Below are 15220 nucleotides of genomic sequence, written 5' to 3' on the forward strand. Positions count from 1 at the left end.
CAATATAACTAAGATGCGCCTAGGGAAAAAAAATAGAGGGCCGGGGTAGCTCACCTTGGGCCGGCTCGTCCGGCCTGGAGAGGAGGCTAGGGCGCGCTGGGCCTATGGGGATGCGGGGCCCAAGAGGCGAGGCTGGCCTTGGCGCGGGAAGGAGGCCGGTCGGTGCACGCCTGGGCCTAGCGACCTGGGCCTGGCGGCGGCCAGCCCACGGCGAGGCGTTTGGGGAAGGCGCTCCCGATCTGGATCTCGTCGTCTGATTCCGAGCAGGAGGCCATGGCGGCGCGGAAGCAGGGAACCCCGAGCGCGCGGGGTGGCGCTCCGGCGAGGCTCGAGGGCTGGCGAGACCTGCCAGCGGCAGATCCGGTCCCGGGGTTGCCATTCCCGGCGACAGGGGCTTGAGGCGGCGAGCACGGCGACGGACGGCAGCAGCGACAGCGGGAACCGGGCAGGCGGCGGCGCGCTGGCGGGGCCACGGCGGCGGGGATCCTGGGCGGCGCACCCAGCGACGGCCGGTGGCCAGTGGCCGGTGGGGAGGTGCGGCGGCGCGTCGGGAGGGGCTCGGGCAGGAGGCGTGCGCAGGAGGAGCGGCTCAGGCGCACGGGAGGAGCTCGGGCTAGCGGCTGGCTCGCGGCGGTTGCCGATCCGGGCCCGGGAGGGCCGGATTTGGGCCTCGGGCGGGCCACGACGGCTGAGGGGAGAGAGGGCGCTGGAGTGGGTGTGGGATAGAGGTGGGAGGCGGCTAGGGTTTGAGGGGTGGTGCGGATTTCGAGGAGGAGAGAGGAGTGGCTGCCTATTTATAGACGTATGGGCTAGGTTTATCCGAATCCGGCCCCGTTTTCTCCCATGCGATCGTACACGAATGAACTCGAACGCGGGGTCGGCTAAATGACCGCGTAGAGTAGGCTAGCTGGGGAAGAGAGGGAAACGGTGCGGCGCGGCAACGAGTTTTAAAACACCGACAAACATCCGACGGTAGACCGAATACGGTGCCGCTACGGTCGACCGTTCGGGTACCAGACGGACTCCGATTGCGACGAAACTTGAGAGGCGACCTACCTATATATAAATAATACCGCACGACAAATTCCAGCTCAATCGAAGAAAGTTTTATACACGCTTTAAAAACAGGGTTACGACGTTGCCGCGGGCGCGTGCGAGTGCGGTCGGGCTCAGAGCAGATAACGACGAGAACCGGCAACTACTAACGAATGCAAGTTTCGAAAACTGGCGGCAACGGAGACGCCGATGCAATGCAGATGATGCGAATGATGCGACAAAAGAAAATAGACACACGACGAGAACGGAATAGAAGGGGAATCTTCTGGAACGTCGGTCTTGGGCTGTCACAATTCCCTCTGAAGAATTACCCATCTATCTTGGCCAAAGAAGACAAATAACTCAGAAAGCATACATAGCTACTCAATCATACAACAAAGGAACTTCATTTTTTTAATTATATTCAATGAACAAACACACCATAAGAATTACATCGGATTGATCACATAGGAGATCACTGTATTGAATCAATAGATAGATAGAGAGGGAGAGAAAAGGAGGGGGAGGGAGGGAGGGAGAGGGAGAGAGAGGTCATCTAGCTACTACTATGGACCTGTAGGTCTTGAAAGAACTACTCACACATGATCATGGGAACAACAATGTTGATGAGAGAGGCCTCCCCCTCCGTTAGAGCACCCGAACATGGCTTCACATGGGCTCGCCTGGAAACAGAAGCTTGTGGCGGCGATAAAATTCCCTCATCTGTCTCTCTATGATTCGAGGGATTATGGAACTTATAGGCGAAGGACTTAATTCGAACGGAACAGCCAAGGGCCCACAAGCCCAGGTGACGTGAACCGCGCCACCTGCCCTTGTGGATGGCTGGTGGGTCCTCTTGTGGTCCCCCGAAGCTTCTAGGGTCCTTCATACTCCAGAAAAAGCCATCAAATATTGGCCTCGTATTTGGACCTTTCCAGAAATGATTTTTTCGCAAAACAAAAATTCACCCATGTCCATAAATTAGATCTCAATTCTTGAATTCACACAAATGATCAGATAGTCTAGTGGTTATCTTACGCAATCCTCAATAATGAGGTTGAGGGTTCAGATCCCACCTTTGATAAATCCTTTTACCGCGGTAAAACATATATTCTCTCTATCCTTAAATGTAAAAAACAACCGTTTATCCTTCTCCTTAAATGAGAATTGAAAACTGTTCTTAAATCACGGGAAACAATTTTTTTGTACTTCAATAAGAATTGAAAACCGTCCTTAAATCATAGGATAAAATCTTTTTTACTTAAATGAGAATTGAAACCGTCTTAAATCATTGCAGAAGATCAGTCGTGATTCTGTGCGCGGTTGATTCGGGCGAGGAGAAAAGTCAAAGGCGGGATCACGAGCGCGGGAAGCAAGAAGGGATCCCGATAATGGTTACAAGATCGTTCGGATATGTAGCTAAGCTTATGTGGTTCGGATTTTCGATTTTCTCTATTGTTTAATAAAGGTCACCGAAGTTAAAAACATACTTCCTCCGTTTTAAAATTTCTGTCTTAGGTTTGTTTAGAAATGAATGTATCTAAATACTAAAATATGATTAGATACATTCATATCTAGACAAATTTAAAATATTTTTTTTGAAAGGGAGGAAGTATATAGTTTGTATGAATACGTAAAGAAATATAAAAGCGTTTAGATGGAGAGAGCACTAACTAAACGGCCTCAAATCAGGTCACACGTTGCTACTGTTTTTTCTGTAAAAAGAAAAAAACAAGCACGTTGCTACTGGCGGTGAGCACTCGGGTAGCTAGTCGGAAAAGCCCCACGAGTCACTCGTCGCGCTACTTCCTACGCCACACACTCACACCCCGGACACAAGACCACCCAGCACCCGCCGCCCGCCCGCCCGCCCGCCATGTCGTCCGCCGCGCCGGCGCCGGCGCCGGAAGAGCAGCCGCCGCGCCCGGTGCGCTTCGGCATCATGGGCTGCGCATCCATCGCGCGCAAGCTCGCGCGGGCGATGCTGCTGGCCGCGCCCGCCGCCGCCGTGGCCGCGGTCGGCAGCCGCTCGGAGGCCAAGGCGCGGCTCTTCGCCGCCGACAACGGCCTCCCCGCGGACACTCGTCTTCACGGCTCCTACGAGGCGCTCCTCGACGACCCGGCCGTCGACGCCGTCTACCTGCCGCTCCCCACCAGCCTCCACGTGCAGTGGGCCACCGCCGCCGCCGCGCGGGGCAAGCACGTGCTCCTCGAGAAGCCCACCGCGCTCTGCGCCGCCGACCTCGACGCCATCCTCGCCGCCTGCGACGCCAGCGGCGTCCAGTTCATGGACTCCACCATGTGGATGCACCACCCCCGCACCGCCAAGATGCGCGACCTCCTCCTCGCCGACGTCGGCGACGTCAGACTCGTGAGTTCCTCAACCTTAATTCCTTGAGATCATAATTGTGCTCTCCAACTATCTAGAGAAATATACTACTATTCGATTGTTGTTGTGGCCCATTGCATATGCATTTGTGTTCTAGTTCTAGCCGGCCTAGATGGAGACACATAACCCATAATTTGTGGATCTTGTCAGGTTGCTTTAGTATTCTAGTGCATCTGCTTAAGCCTCAAAAAGATTCTCTAGTGAACTCTGAACTAATTGCAGTTTGTCGTTGTATCCAGCCAGCAAGGTCTAGTTAATTGCCTCTTGGTGTTATGCTTGAACTCTCCTGCTGCTTGCTTTGTGAGATGACTTTGCACTATGTGAAATTATGGTCTGACTGACATAGTGGTTGAAGATAAAATGATTTAGTTCCAAAATCTCTGTGCGAGGGAGTATCACTTGGTGAGCAAAATTTCATTGCAAAGCACTAATCCCGTTTGTCTGTAGCTACATTATGTTTTCTTACACTTCCCTGCAACAATTCTTACTAAAAACCATATAAGTATGCGATCTGGTACAGAGAGCCAACACTTTGTTCACTACCGGAGCAAATGTTTGTTGATAATAATCAACACTTCACTGACAACATATGTCATGATAAAAAATTGGATGGATGCTCACATAACAAAGGAAAAGGACAAAATGACAGTGCGCAGAAACCAAAGAGAACTAGTACAAAAGAAGAAGATGAAAATGTTATTAGGCAAGATAAAACAGCTACCTTTACATGATTACATCTAGTAATCGACAATTTTGGCGACGTCAGAGTTGTGAGTTTTCCAAACTGAATTTCTTGCAAAAACAATTTTGCTCTAATTCTCTAGAGAAATACTATTCAATTGTTGATGTGGTCCTTTCCATTTGTGTTCTTGCCGGCCTCGATGGAGACGCATAACCCATAATTTGTGGATCTTGTCAGGTTGCCTTAGTATTCTAGTGCATCTGCTTAAGCGTCAAAAGATTCCATACCAAGGGCTAATTAATTGCCTCTTGGTAGCAAAAAAACCTAGGTGGTATGCTTGAACTCTCTTTTTATTTTGATAGTCAACAAAGCTCATTTTCATGCATCATGCAGCATTACACGATCGTTCTGAATACACCTTAAAAGGAAGGCTAGAGTTGTGAAATGCCACACACTAGAATTACAACCATTAACATGATGCTAAGCACATAGGTCTGCCTCCCTTGGGGTGTAAGACAGATCAAACCCCTGGAAGGATAAAATGAGCTCGTCAATCTGACTGAGAATGCCCATGATTTCTGACCTCTGTTTCTTCCAAGACTTCCACATACTAACCAGTACTTGGCAATCAGTTTCAACATGGATCTGCTGCCACCCTTCTCTAGCTGCAATTGTTACCCCATCTCTGAAAGCAAGTGTTTCCGCTGTTGAGAGATTTTGAACATTTTCGTATCCCCTTCCAGCAGCAAGCACAAACTCACCATCAAACCTTCTTACAACTATCACTGAAGCAGCGCATCATGATACTTTAGTATGCTTGAAATCTCTAGCTACTGAATTTGGTTTCTTAGTTAACTTTGCCTATTGGACAAGGCGAAATTTTGGTCCGACATAGTGGTGGAAGATAAGGGATTTAGTTCCAAAATGTGTGTGCTAGCGAATATCATTTGGTGAGCAAACTTACATTGCACAGTACTAATCTCGTTTGTCTATAGCTACATAATGTTCTTACACTTCCTTGCAACAATTCTTACTAAAACTATATGACTACGCGATCTGGTACGGAGAGCCAATTCATTGTTCACTACTCAAATGGTTATTGACAATGATCGACACTATACTGACAACATAAGTCACTACTCTGTTCACATAACAGAGGAAAAAGACAAATGTCAGTTTGCAGAAACCAAAGACATGAAAAGGAAAAGAGAAGATTCGACAGCTACCTTTATGTGATTACTTTGAGTTGCCAAATTGATAACGGTGAATGTGCAGCGAATCATATTGTGTTTCTGGCACTTGATACCATCATCATACTTGAGATATATGCTTTGTTCGATTGTTTCCTTTCCCTCAAACTATCTGTATGTTATTTTCTCGTCGAATCATATATATAAAATAGTCGATAAAGCTGTTATTAAGCACAGCATGCCATCTAGCTTTCGGATATCTTAGTTGCCCAATTATTGAGCACAGTGAGTTGAGTGACATTTTGTTACTAGCAGTTGGAACTACCAAAACACCTCAGACGAACCTGTCATCATGTACCTCAAACCAATTTGGTGAAGCCATTATAATAGTTTAATGATATCTACCCATCCTTGATTGGTTTACTTGAAGGGACAACGATGTCTTGTTTCTTGTTTCTTGGACTTCTCTCTTGATTGAGCTGTACATTTTGTTCATCCTCCGTCGTCCTCTAGAATTCCTTGAAAGTCCTTATCATGGCCACCAACTTACGATTGGCTAAAACAAATATTGAAGTGGCCTGGTATAAGCATAGTTCCACAATCACTGTTTGCACTCTCTAGCAGTGTGATGTTTCCTTTCTTGATATGAGTGTAACTTAACAACTGTTTGGTTCACTTAATTTGGGCACTTCCATAAACCATTTTCTTCTTCTTCTGTTGCTTCAGATAAACAGTCTGTTCAGCTTCCGAGCAAACGAAGATTTCCTCCAGAATGACATCAGGGTAAAGCCAGACCTCGACGCCCTGGGCGCACTCGGCGATGCCGGGTGGTACTGCATCCGCGCGATCCTGTGGGCCGTCGACTACGAGCTCCCGAAGAACGTGATCGCGCTCCCTGACCCCGTCAAGAACCAAGCCGGCGTGCTCATCGCCTGTGGGGCGACGCTCTACTGGGCCGACGGGAAGATGGCCACCTTCCACTGCTCTTTCCTCACCAACCTCACCATGGACCTGACCGTGGTCGGCACGGACGGCACGCTCCACGTCACCGACTTCGTGATCCCGTACGAGGAGAAGTCCGGCCCGTTCAGCGTGGCGTCCAAATCAAACTTTGCCGAGCTCCACACCGGATGGGCTCCGCAGCCGAGCAAGCACGTTGTCATGACAGACCTGCCGCAGGAGGCCCTGATGGTCAAGGAGTTCTGCAGGCTGGTGCAGGGCATCAGAGACGCCGGCGCCAAGCCTGAGAACAAGTGGCCGGCCATCACCAGGAAGACGCAGGTTGTGATGGACGCCGTGAAGGCTTCCATTGACAATGGATTCAAATCGGTCGACGTCGCCAGCTGAATAAAACACATCACCGGTCATTCCGGTATTATGTTCTTCCAGAACATGGCGTAATTTGCTCAGACTGTACTTCTACGCGGCATGAAACTACTTATATATCGGAATAACTCAAATGATTCTCGTCGTGCCAAGGACGGCATTGCGGTTATCAAGTTAAAAATATCGGCATTGCAATTGTCAAGTTAAAATGTCGTATTACTGCGGATTTATTGTGTGTGATACCTGGGGAATATGGATGCTTTGCGTGATCCACGTACAAATGTGACTGTCCATCCTAACCCAGGTCAATGGAAGGGGAGGTTCAGGGTTCAGTTATGTGCTTTAAGCATTTCAGCTTTATGCTGCAACTGCAAGCTCGCAATGTGTTTTGACCTGCTCATCTGAAGTAAACCCTGTACTATGTGCTTCACCAGAAAAAAAATCAACAATGTATATACAACTAGGAGAGCCGCACTTTGCCGCACTCGACTGTAAATATGACCTTCAAGTAATCAAACATATCAGCCAGCGCGTACCGCGGTTAGAAATGAACAGAAAATTCCAACAGAAATTGAAATTTTAAATGCAAGGCTTTCAAAAAAGATAACTTGAATGCAAGAGAAACGGTTGTAGGCCGGATACAACATTAGAGGAACACACGAAAACAGGGCCCGGCCTATGTGGCCGGCGAAAAAAAAAAGAGGTTGAAGCCAATGAAGTTCAAATTTCAACGATACTGGGCGTAGAAAAACAGACAATTCTTAGAGAAAATTTAGTACCGTCCAGCTGATCCAAAAGGACAAAAAAAAATTCCTATGAAAGCATAAAAAAGAGCATATGTAAACTGATACTTTCTCCACCTGTGGTACAAGGCTTAATTTATCAGAGAAACTAGTAAAAGAATATACGAGGTATTCCACGTTAATAATCTAGCCTGAGTGTAGAACTTGCGGAATTAAACAGGTTATGCTCTAGTATCCTTTTGCTGGCTTGCATGTTAAACATCTATTTCTTCTCTTCCGAATCACTCGCTGGACTCTCCAGTTTGCTGTCCTTCTCAGAAGACGTAACCACGGCGTCTGCGTTACCGAACCCAAGCTCTGCCATATCTTGCTTTGCCATCAGGTTCCTGGATTGCACAAGAATAGCGTGATTTGGAATCCTACTAGATAGAGCAGCATCAAACCAAAAAAATTCAAATGAAAAGCATTTTGTTTATGAGCATGAATAATGAATTTCAGATACCAAAGTTGGTAACAAATCTTACCAATGCAAGTCAGAACTTGAGCTATTCTACAACAAATCATAGAGAAACATCGACAATTGCAAGCATTAAACATCCCCTAAAAGGCTATAGCTAATAGTTCATATTTGTGGTTGCCTGGTTGGCAAGATTGGTTGCTTCAAGCAACCATCAGATAGACAGGCCTGGATGTAGCACATTACACATGTGTTGTCACCACAGGAGGCAAATTCGCTAAAAAAAACATAGGAGGCAAATAACCGAACATGGATGGAGGCCAGGCTTGGTTTGCTGTAGGCCAATGCAGCAATAAACTGTTCATCACTCAACTACTCCCTCTGTAAACTAATATAAGAGCATTTAGATCACTAAAATAGTAATCTAAACACTCTTATATTAGTTTACAGAGGGAGTACTAAATATGGTTCAGAAAATGATCGTAACATGCTGCAGCAATAAATAGACTGTTTTTCTAGTGTGGCAAGATTTGCTAGCCCGTGCATGCTACTCCCTCCGTTCTTAAATATAAGACCTTCTAGAGATTACACTATAGACTACATACGGAGCAAAACGAGTGAATCTATACTCTAAAATATGTCTATATACATCCGTATATAGTCTATAGTGTAATCTCTAAAATGTCTTATATTTAGGAACGGAGGGAGTATAAAACCTTTTAGGGATTTCAGTAGGAGACTACATATGAAGCAAAATGAGTGAATCTATACTCTAAAATATGTCTATGTACATCCATATGTAGTTTATAGTATAATTTCTAAAAGGTCTTATATTCAGAAACGGAGGGAGTAGTTCCTTTGGCAGCCTAGCGAAGCCAATTAATATAAAGTTTGCTTCGGAGGCAAATCCACCCTAGATCATTACACATAAATTGATGGATGTGCCAGAAACAGGTTGAGCTAACTGCATTACTACAATTAATATAGTAGTTTTGAAATTATTACACAGAAAGTAAGCATGGTAACCTCTCCATCCTACTCCCCCCGTCCCAACATACGTGTCTCAACTTTATAGTAGCTCTAGTACAAATTTGTATTAAGCTTGAGACAGTTATTTTGGGACGGAGGGAGTACATTCCAAGTATTTCTTCGAGAACATCCGGCACTTTTCAGACTGAGCTCCCGTCGACTTGAGGCAGGCAAGATATCCCTTCTTCTCCTGTTTGAACATGTAGCTCTCGAATAACGCATACTGACACTATACCCTTCTTCTCATGTTCTCCTGTATGAACTCAGGTCTCTGGCTGGAGAGAGAGAGGGGCAGGATACCACTGGGCTAATGGTCGGCTGGTGAACACGAAGGCGGGTCATTTTCTTTATTAACTAAACCCATGCTGGCTGGAGCTTCTCTCCCAGCGGAGAAGCCGTCGAACGGCGGCGACAGCTGGCTTGCGAGGCGGCGGCGGGTCTGCGGAATCCCATGGGGGTTCCATTTGAGAGCTGGGAACGGCGTTGCAGCGAGGGCGCATGAGCTCGCTGCTCTCAGCCATGGCGGACGGCGAGCAGGAAGCGGTCCGCGCGCGGGGACGCGAGGCAAGGCGAGCACGCGCGGCTTGCCGACGAGCTGCTGCGTGCGCGAGGGGGCTACGGCTACGACACGGCACAACACACGCACAGCAGCAAGGCCACAAAAAAAGGGACTTGGCCAGATCCATCCCCGGGAGCACAAAGATGGCATGGATACTACGACGAGCTCGAGACGAAAATAGGGGACAAGAAAGGGCAGGGATGAGGCGAGGACATGTAGCTTCTCGGAGAGGCTGCAAGGAAGCGCAGAACTTGAAGACCTTCAGATCAGGAAGAAGAGGAAACAGACGCGGTCGGAGAGAGGCCGGTCCGGGAGCCGTCGCGTCGATGCAAGAGATAGAGGGGTCGCCGGCCGGGGCGTCAATCGACGACAACATATAAGTCGGAGACGTCCACAGGCGGCTACCCCGACCACGAGCTTGTGCTCCGCCGAAGCATGGTAGGCGCGGCGATGGCTTTGGCGTGGCTTCTTACCTGAGCGGCGGTGCGAGGCAGAGGAGGGAGGAATGGAGAGAGGGATGCTAGGTATAGGGTTAGGACATGGCTTTTAGGTCTCTGGAGCACCGGACGGCCGTCAAATCACCGAGGCGTCGACGTTTCTCTGCTTTTTTGTTTTTGAGAAAAACTAGTAACAGAAGAAAAACTATCAGGTTATACAGGTGTGATAGATATAAAGAAAAGTATGAATCCAATGCAAATATGACATAAGGATTTTTAAAATGTTATTTCACAAAGTATATCTGAGTGATGGCATGATGAGATAAGGCACTTTTAAAATGTAATTTCAAAAACAAAAAATATAATGCTCATCGTGACTTGATTTGTTAAGGGGCCACAACAAAATATTTTGTGGCTGAGCAAATTGTAAATCACAGACACCTTTTTGTACCCAACGCGAGGGACTAAATAAAATCATAAAATGACCTCTAGAGATTTTCTAATAAAACCTTTATGTAAGTGACAGTTAGTTATCTTCATTATTTAGAGATGTGTTTTAATTTTTGGGAACATTTTCTAAAAGTTGATAGACATGTTTTTCAAATTCCTTAATATTTTTTGAATATCTGATCATTTTTAAAAATCATGAACATTTTTTATTTCATGAAAATTTATTTGAAATCATGATTTGTTTTATAATATGTGAGCAATTTTTGAATTCATGAACATCTTATGACTTTTCGAATATTTTTTAAATACACAAACAGTTTATCATTTTCCTACTTTTTTTAGACTGGCAACTTTTTTTTTGTTCTTTTGAAATCTGGAATTGATTTAGAGAAGAAAATCAAAACAGGAATAAGAAAGTAAAAAAAATACTAAACAAGGGTGTCGTTAAACAGGAATAGAAAGTAAAAAAATACCTGCACATGGCCCGGCCCATGCATAAGGGAGGAAAAAGAAGAGAAAAAGGGTGTGAGAACCAGGGAATGAACCCCTGGTCTCCAGTGTGGAGGGTTGAGGCTTTGGCCATCGGGCTAGCCCATGTTAGTTGTCTTTTAATATATCAGTCTATTAAGAACATACAACGGCGCGACGATTTTTGAAATCCGAAAACTGAATCGTTTTTTGACTTACGGGTGGCATTGGTGGATAATTTTGACCAACTTTAAAGGCAACTTCGATGACGTACGGACAGAAGTTATCCGTGTTTTATTAGTAGGTAAAGATAAAGATGACGTTTCTCTGCTGGATGGACACCGTACAGGAGGTAGACGAAACGCGTGCGGGGTTTCCGGCTGGGCTGCGATGCTGGGCTTTCCTGGCGCTCGCTGGGTCTGCGGGGAGGCAAAGGTCCAAGTTGGCCGCGAACTCTCTTGCTCTCTCCCTCTCCGAAAACAAAAGGGTTTTTCCTTTTATATAAAACTAGAGAATAAAGAAAAGAACCAAGGGAGTTTGGAAAATAATTGGAGCGAAAGTAAAATAGTTTTGGGATTATGAAAATAACTACAATTTAATCAAATTTAATCGAGGAATTTTAAGAAAGAAAACAAAATGCCCTTTTAACACCATTTGAATCTGTTTTTACAACAATACATAAGCGTGGATAGAAGCACATGGCTGAGTACTATTTTTCCAATGATCTTAAGAATATTAGTCATATTAGCAACATTTTATTTAATGTTCTTAGGGAACGTAAAAACACCAATATTCATAGAACTTGCAAAATATGAGATGGAGGTATTTCAAAGCATTTGAAGGTTTTTTTCACACATGGGCATACCACTTGGGTTGCAACACATCATCACAGCTCACACTCAGTCCACATAACATTATGGAAACTTATGGGATGAATGCCATGATGCAAAATGATATGAAGCAAAATATTATTTCTTAAACCACATGAGGCATAACATGGAAGGTTCACACATGGAATATACAAGGATTCGAAAGGATTGCAATTGGTCTGTTACAACTCTCCCCCACTACAAGAGGATCTCGTCCCAAGATTTAGGAACGTAAGGATTCGGGATATTCGGAACGGAGAAGGTTCTCACGTTCTCAAGTGTCTTCTTTGTCAGAGTGATGTGACCACTTCACCTTGAGGAACTTGATATGCTTGTTGCGAGTCTTGCGCTCACTCTCTTCGAGGATAGCAACTGCATGCTCATGATAGGATAGGCCTGCTTGGAGATCAATGTCTTGGAAATCAACGGGGCGCTCGGGAGTCTTGAAACACTTCCCGAGCTGAGAGACGCGAAACACATCATGCACATTTTAGAAATTTGAAGGGAGTTTGAGTTGATAGGCAGGGTCGCCTCTCTTGCCCATAATCTTGAAAGGACCCACAAAGTGTGGAGCAATCTTTCCTTTGATGCCAAAGCGTTGAGTGTCCTTCATGAGAGACACTCGGAGATACACAAAGTCATCTTGGAGCTATCTTGGATTGGTTGTCACCTAAAGCCTTTCCTAAGGATTTTTGCTATTTGCGGTGCTCATAAACGATCCAAGTTTTCTCCTTCTCCTCTTGGTGAAATAATTTTTGCATATGTTGTTGATCCCAAGCAATCAATTGTTTCCGTTGGTGGCCGGTTGTCACCTCATAATTACGAAACGTTTTCCATAAGTCCACAACAAGCTATTATTTTCGTTGTTGATTTTCCAACAACTCCGCTCAACCCTTTCTTTGTTAAGAGGTTTCAAATTTGGGTGGTAGATGTTGTCATTTTCTTCTCTGTTCTTTTCTTTCCAACGATCTAGTTTCTATTCATTTCTTCCGGAGATTGCTCTCTTCGACCCATCATCTTGTTTTGTTAATATTCTGTTCTGTCCTTGCTTATCAAATTAACCAGAGTATTTTGGCTCTCTTCTCAAGTTCATTTTATCTTATCAAGTTTTGCTTCTCTTTTCTATCGAAGTGCTGCCCAAATTTCTTTTGAATTCTTCCTTGTTCCTCGTGGCATTCTTCATGTCTATGCAAACTTCAAGATTCGTTGGTTCCAGTAGTTTGTCAAAGTAGCAACTAAGTTTTACCTATTCCTTTCTTCTTCCTCTTCCCCTTTGTTGGTGTAAAAATCGACAGATCTCAGGTAGGGGGTCCCAAACTATGGACCTTGGATCGATGGGTTGTAGGAAGAAGGGGGAGACATCGGTTTACCCAGGTTCGGGCCCTCCTATGGAGGTAATACCCTACGTCCTTCTTGATTGTATTGACGAAGATGATTACAGAGTAGATCTACCTCGAGATCATATATGCTAAACCCTAGATGATTCAGCCTCCTCTACACTGATAGGGGTCTCTGGTTTATATAGAAACCAGGGACCCTAGGATTTACAAGTTACCGTCTATAATCGCGGACAGATGAGCCGACCTAGTCCTTCTAAGCTTGAAGTACACACCAATCTTCGGAACATTCCTTCTAGAGTAAAGGTCATCATAAGGCCCGATCTTCAACATTACGGCCCAATGAGCCAACGCGGCATTGACCTACCGGCCGCCCAAGGACCCCAGAATCCCGGACTCCCTCAGTAGCCCCCGAACTAGGCTTCAACGCCGGTGTGTTCAGTCTTCGGCTGCCCCACATATCGATAGTAATCGGCTTCCAAGGTGAGTTCCACTCGTGCTCGACTGACTCTAATTTGCTCACTTCAGTAACCTGCATGTCTTTAAAACAAGTATCTTTTTTCCTCAAAGTCGTTGAAAAGCCTATGTGTGAATAGTCCCTCAATTGGCTGGCTTTTCAAACGAAAGGTCGTCTCGAACCGTGGCTCGAGACCATGTTTCAAGGGGCATGTTCTCTCAACGAGGAGATCGTGCCTCCATATTTAATGGGATACGAATAACTGCATAAGCTTACCAACGCGCACAATGGCTCGATAATTTTCAGGGAGTGCCAGAGCAATCGGCACATTAAGAGGGACCGTTGGTATTACTATCCCTTATAAAAAGGAACGAAGATCCAAGAATCTTTACCACCTGCATCCTCGGGTTCTCTCTTGCCGCCTCCAAGCTCGAGCCCTCAGAGCTAATCCCCTTTCCGCTCTCCTTTCCCGTCGCCGTCCTTGAGCTTGCACCATGGACGGCTCTCAGGGCAAGTGGGAGGTGCCGACCGTCTCCGACGCTGACATCCGGGAACTAAAGCGCTCCGGGTATGTTTCCCCCAACATTACCAACCGAGCAGCGGAGGCAGGCCAAGTGATCCCTACACCAAGATCGGGTGAGCGGTTAGTGTTCATTCCACATTTCCTCCGGGGCCTAGGCTTTCCCCTCCATCCTTTCGTTAGGGGCCTCATGTTCTACTATGGATTAGATTTCCATGACCTTCCTCCTAACTCCATCATGCACATCACCTCCTTCATCATCGTATGCAAAGCTTTCTTGCGGGTTCATCCGCATTTTGGACTCTGGCTCAAGACGTTCAACGTCAAGCCAAAATTGGTGACCAACTAGCACGCCGAGTGCGGCGGGGCGGTGATAAGCAGGCTTTGCAAAGTAGTACGGCTGGAGGGCACATTTATAGACACTATCAAGGGCTGGCAGAAGAACTGGTTCTACATCACCGAATTACGGAAAGCAAACTGGGAAGCACCCACCGAATTCAAATCCAGCCGAATAGTGTGCTCGATCGGTGTCTTGCCAAGACGAGACATCAACCACACGGTCATTGCCGATAAGAGTGTGCGTTGGTTTTACACCGGCGTGGATCGATCTCCACCAAAATACCCCCGCGAGGTGTATGAATACCCCAACGAGGTCGTCAAAAAGTCGGATGATGGAAAATTCCAATGTAAATTCGAGATTGCAAAAGGAAGTGAATATGATGATAAATCAATATCCATGAGCCATGCAAGTTGAGCTTCAGTTTCATCGACGAGGTTGAGAGGCAGAATCTAGTGTACATCCATTACATGGGTACCGATCGGGACGGCGGGTTCGGTGTTTGTTACGAGAGGGAGACGATGGTTTCGTTTGGGGCATGAAATCCTGCGCAGTGGTCGATCGACAATCGGTAAATCGACTAGGCCTTTACTGATCGAGTGGCCAACAAAAGGAAACAAAAAAAAACTCTGGAAACAAAAGGCCTAGCTAGCTACTCCGGTAATTAATACTGGATGACACAAGGTATAAATTAAGGTAGTAAATGTACGTTGCAGTAGGTGGTGCACGTACGTAACAAGACCCTTGGTCAAGAAAAGAATGTCAAACGGTAACAATGAATAAGCAAATGTACGTACTTGTACATGCACATTCAGTATATAGAAACATACTTATACATGAACGAATGAATGACAAATGTATATGTACACGAACGAATCATGACTACAAAAGTGCAAAATCAAAAAGCAAAGACGACCGTACTTTACAAACAAAAA

At 45.9% G+C, this 15220-nt stretch overlaps 1 protein-coding gene across 1 annotated transcript; it reads left to right on the forward strand.

Annotated features, from left to right (window-relative positions):
- The first annotated feature begins 2842 nt into the window (after positions 1-2842).
- Positions 2843-6831, forward strand: LOC123449864 (uncharacterized oxidoreductase At4g09670-like). The gene is made up of 2 exons (XM_045127220.1): positions 2843-3406; positions 6023-6831. The coding sequence occupies exons 1-2, from the start codon at positions 2912-2914 to the stop codon at positions 6641-6643; spliced, it is 1116 nt and encodes a 371-aa protein (XP_044983155.1). The 5' UTR covers positions 2843-2911; the 3' UTR covers positions 6644-6831.
- The last annotated feature ends 8389 nt before the right edge of the window (positions 6832-15220 follow it).

The sequence above is a fragment of the Hordeum vulgare genome, chromosome 1H (genome assembly GCF_904849725.1).
Source record: "Hordeum vulgare subsp. vulgare chromosome 1H, MorexV3_pseudomolecules_assembly, whole genome shotgun sequence".
NCBI classification, from domain to species: domain Eukaryota; kingdom Viridiplantae; phylum Streptophyta; class Magnoliopsida; order Poales; family Poaceae; genus Hordeum; species Hordeum vulgare.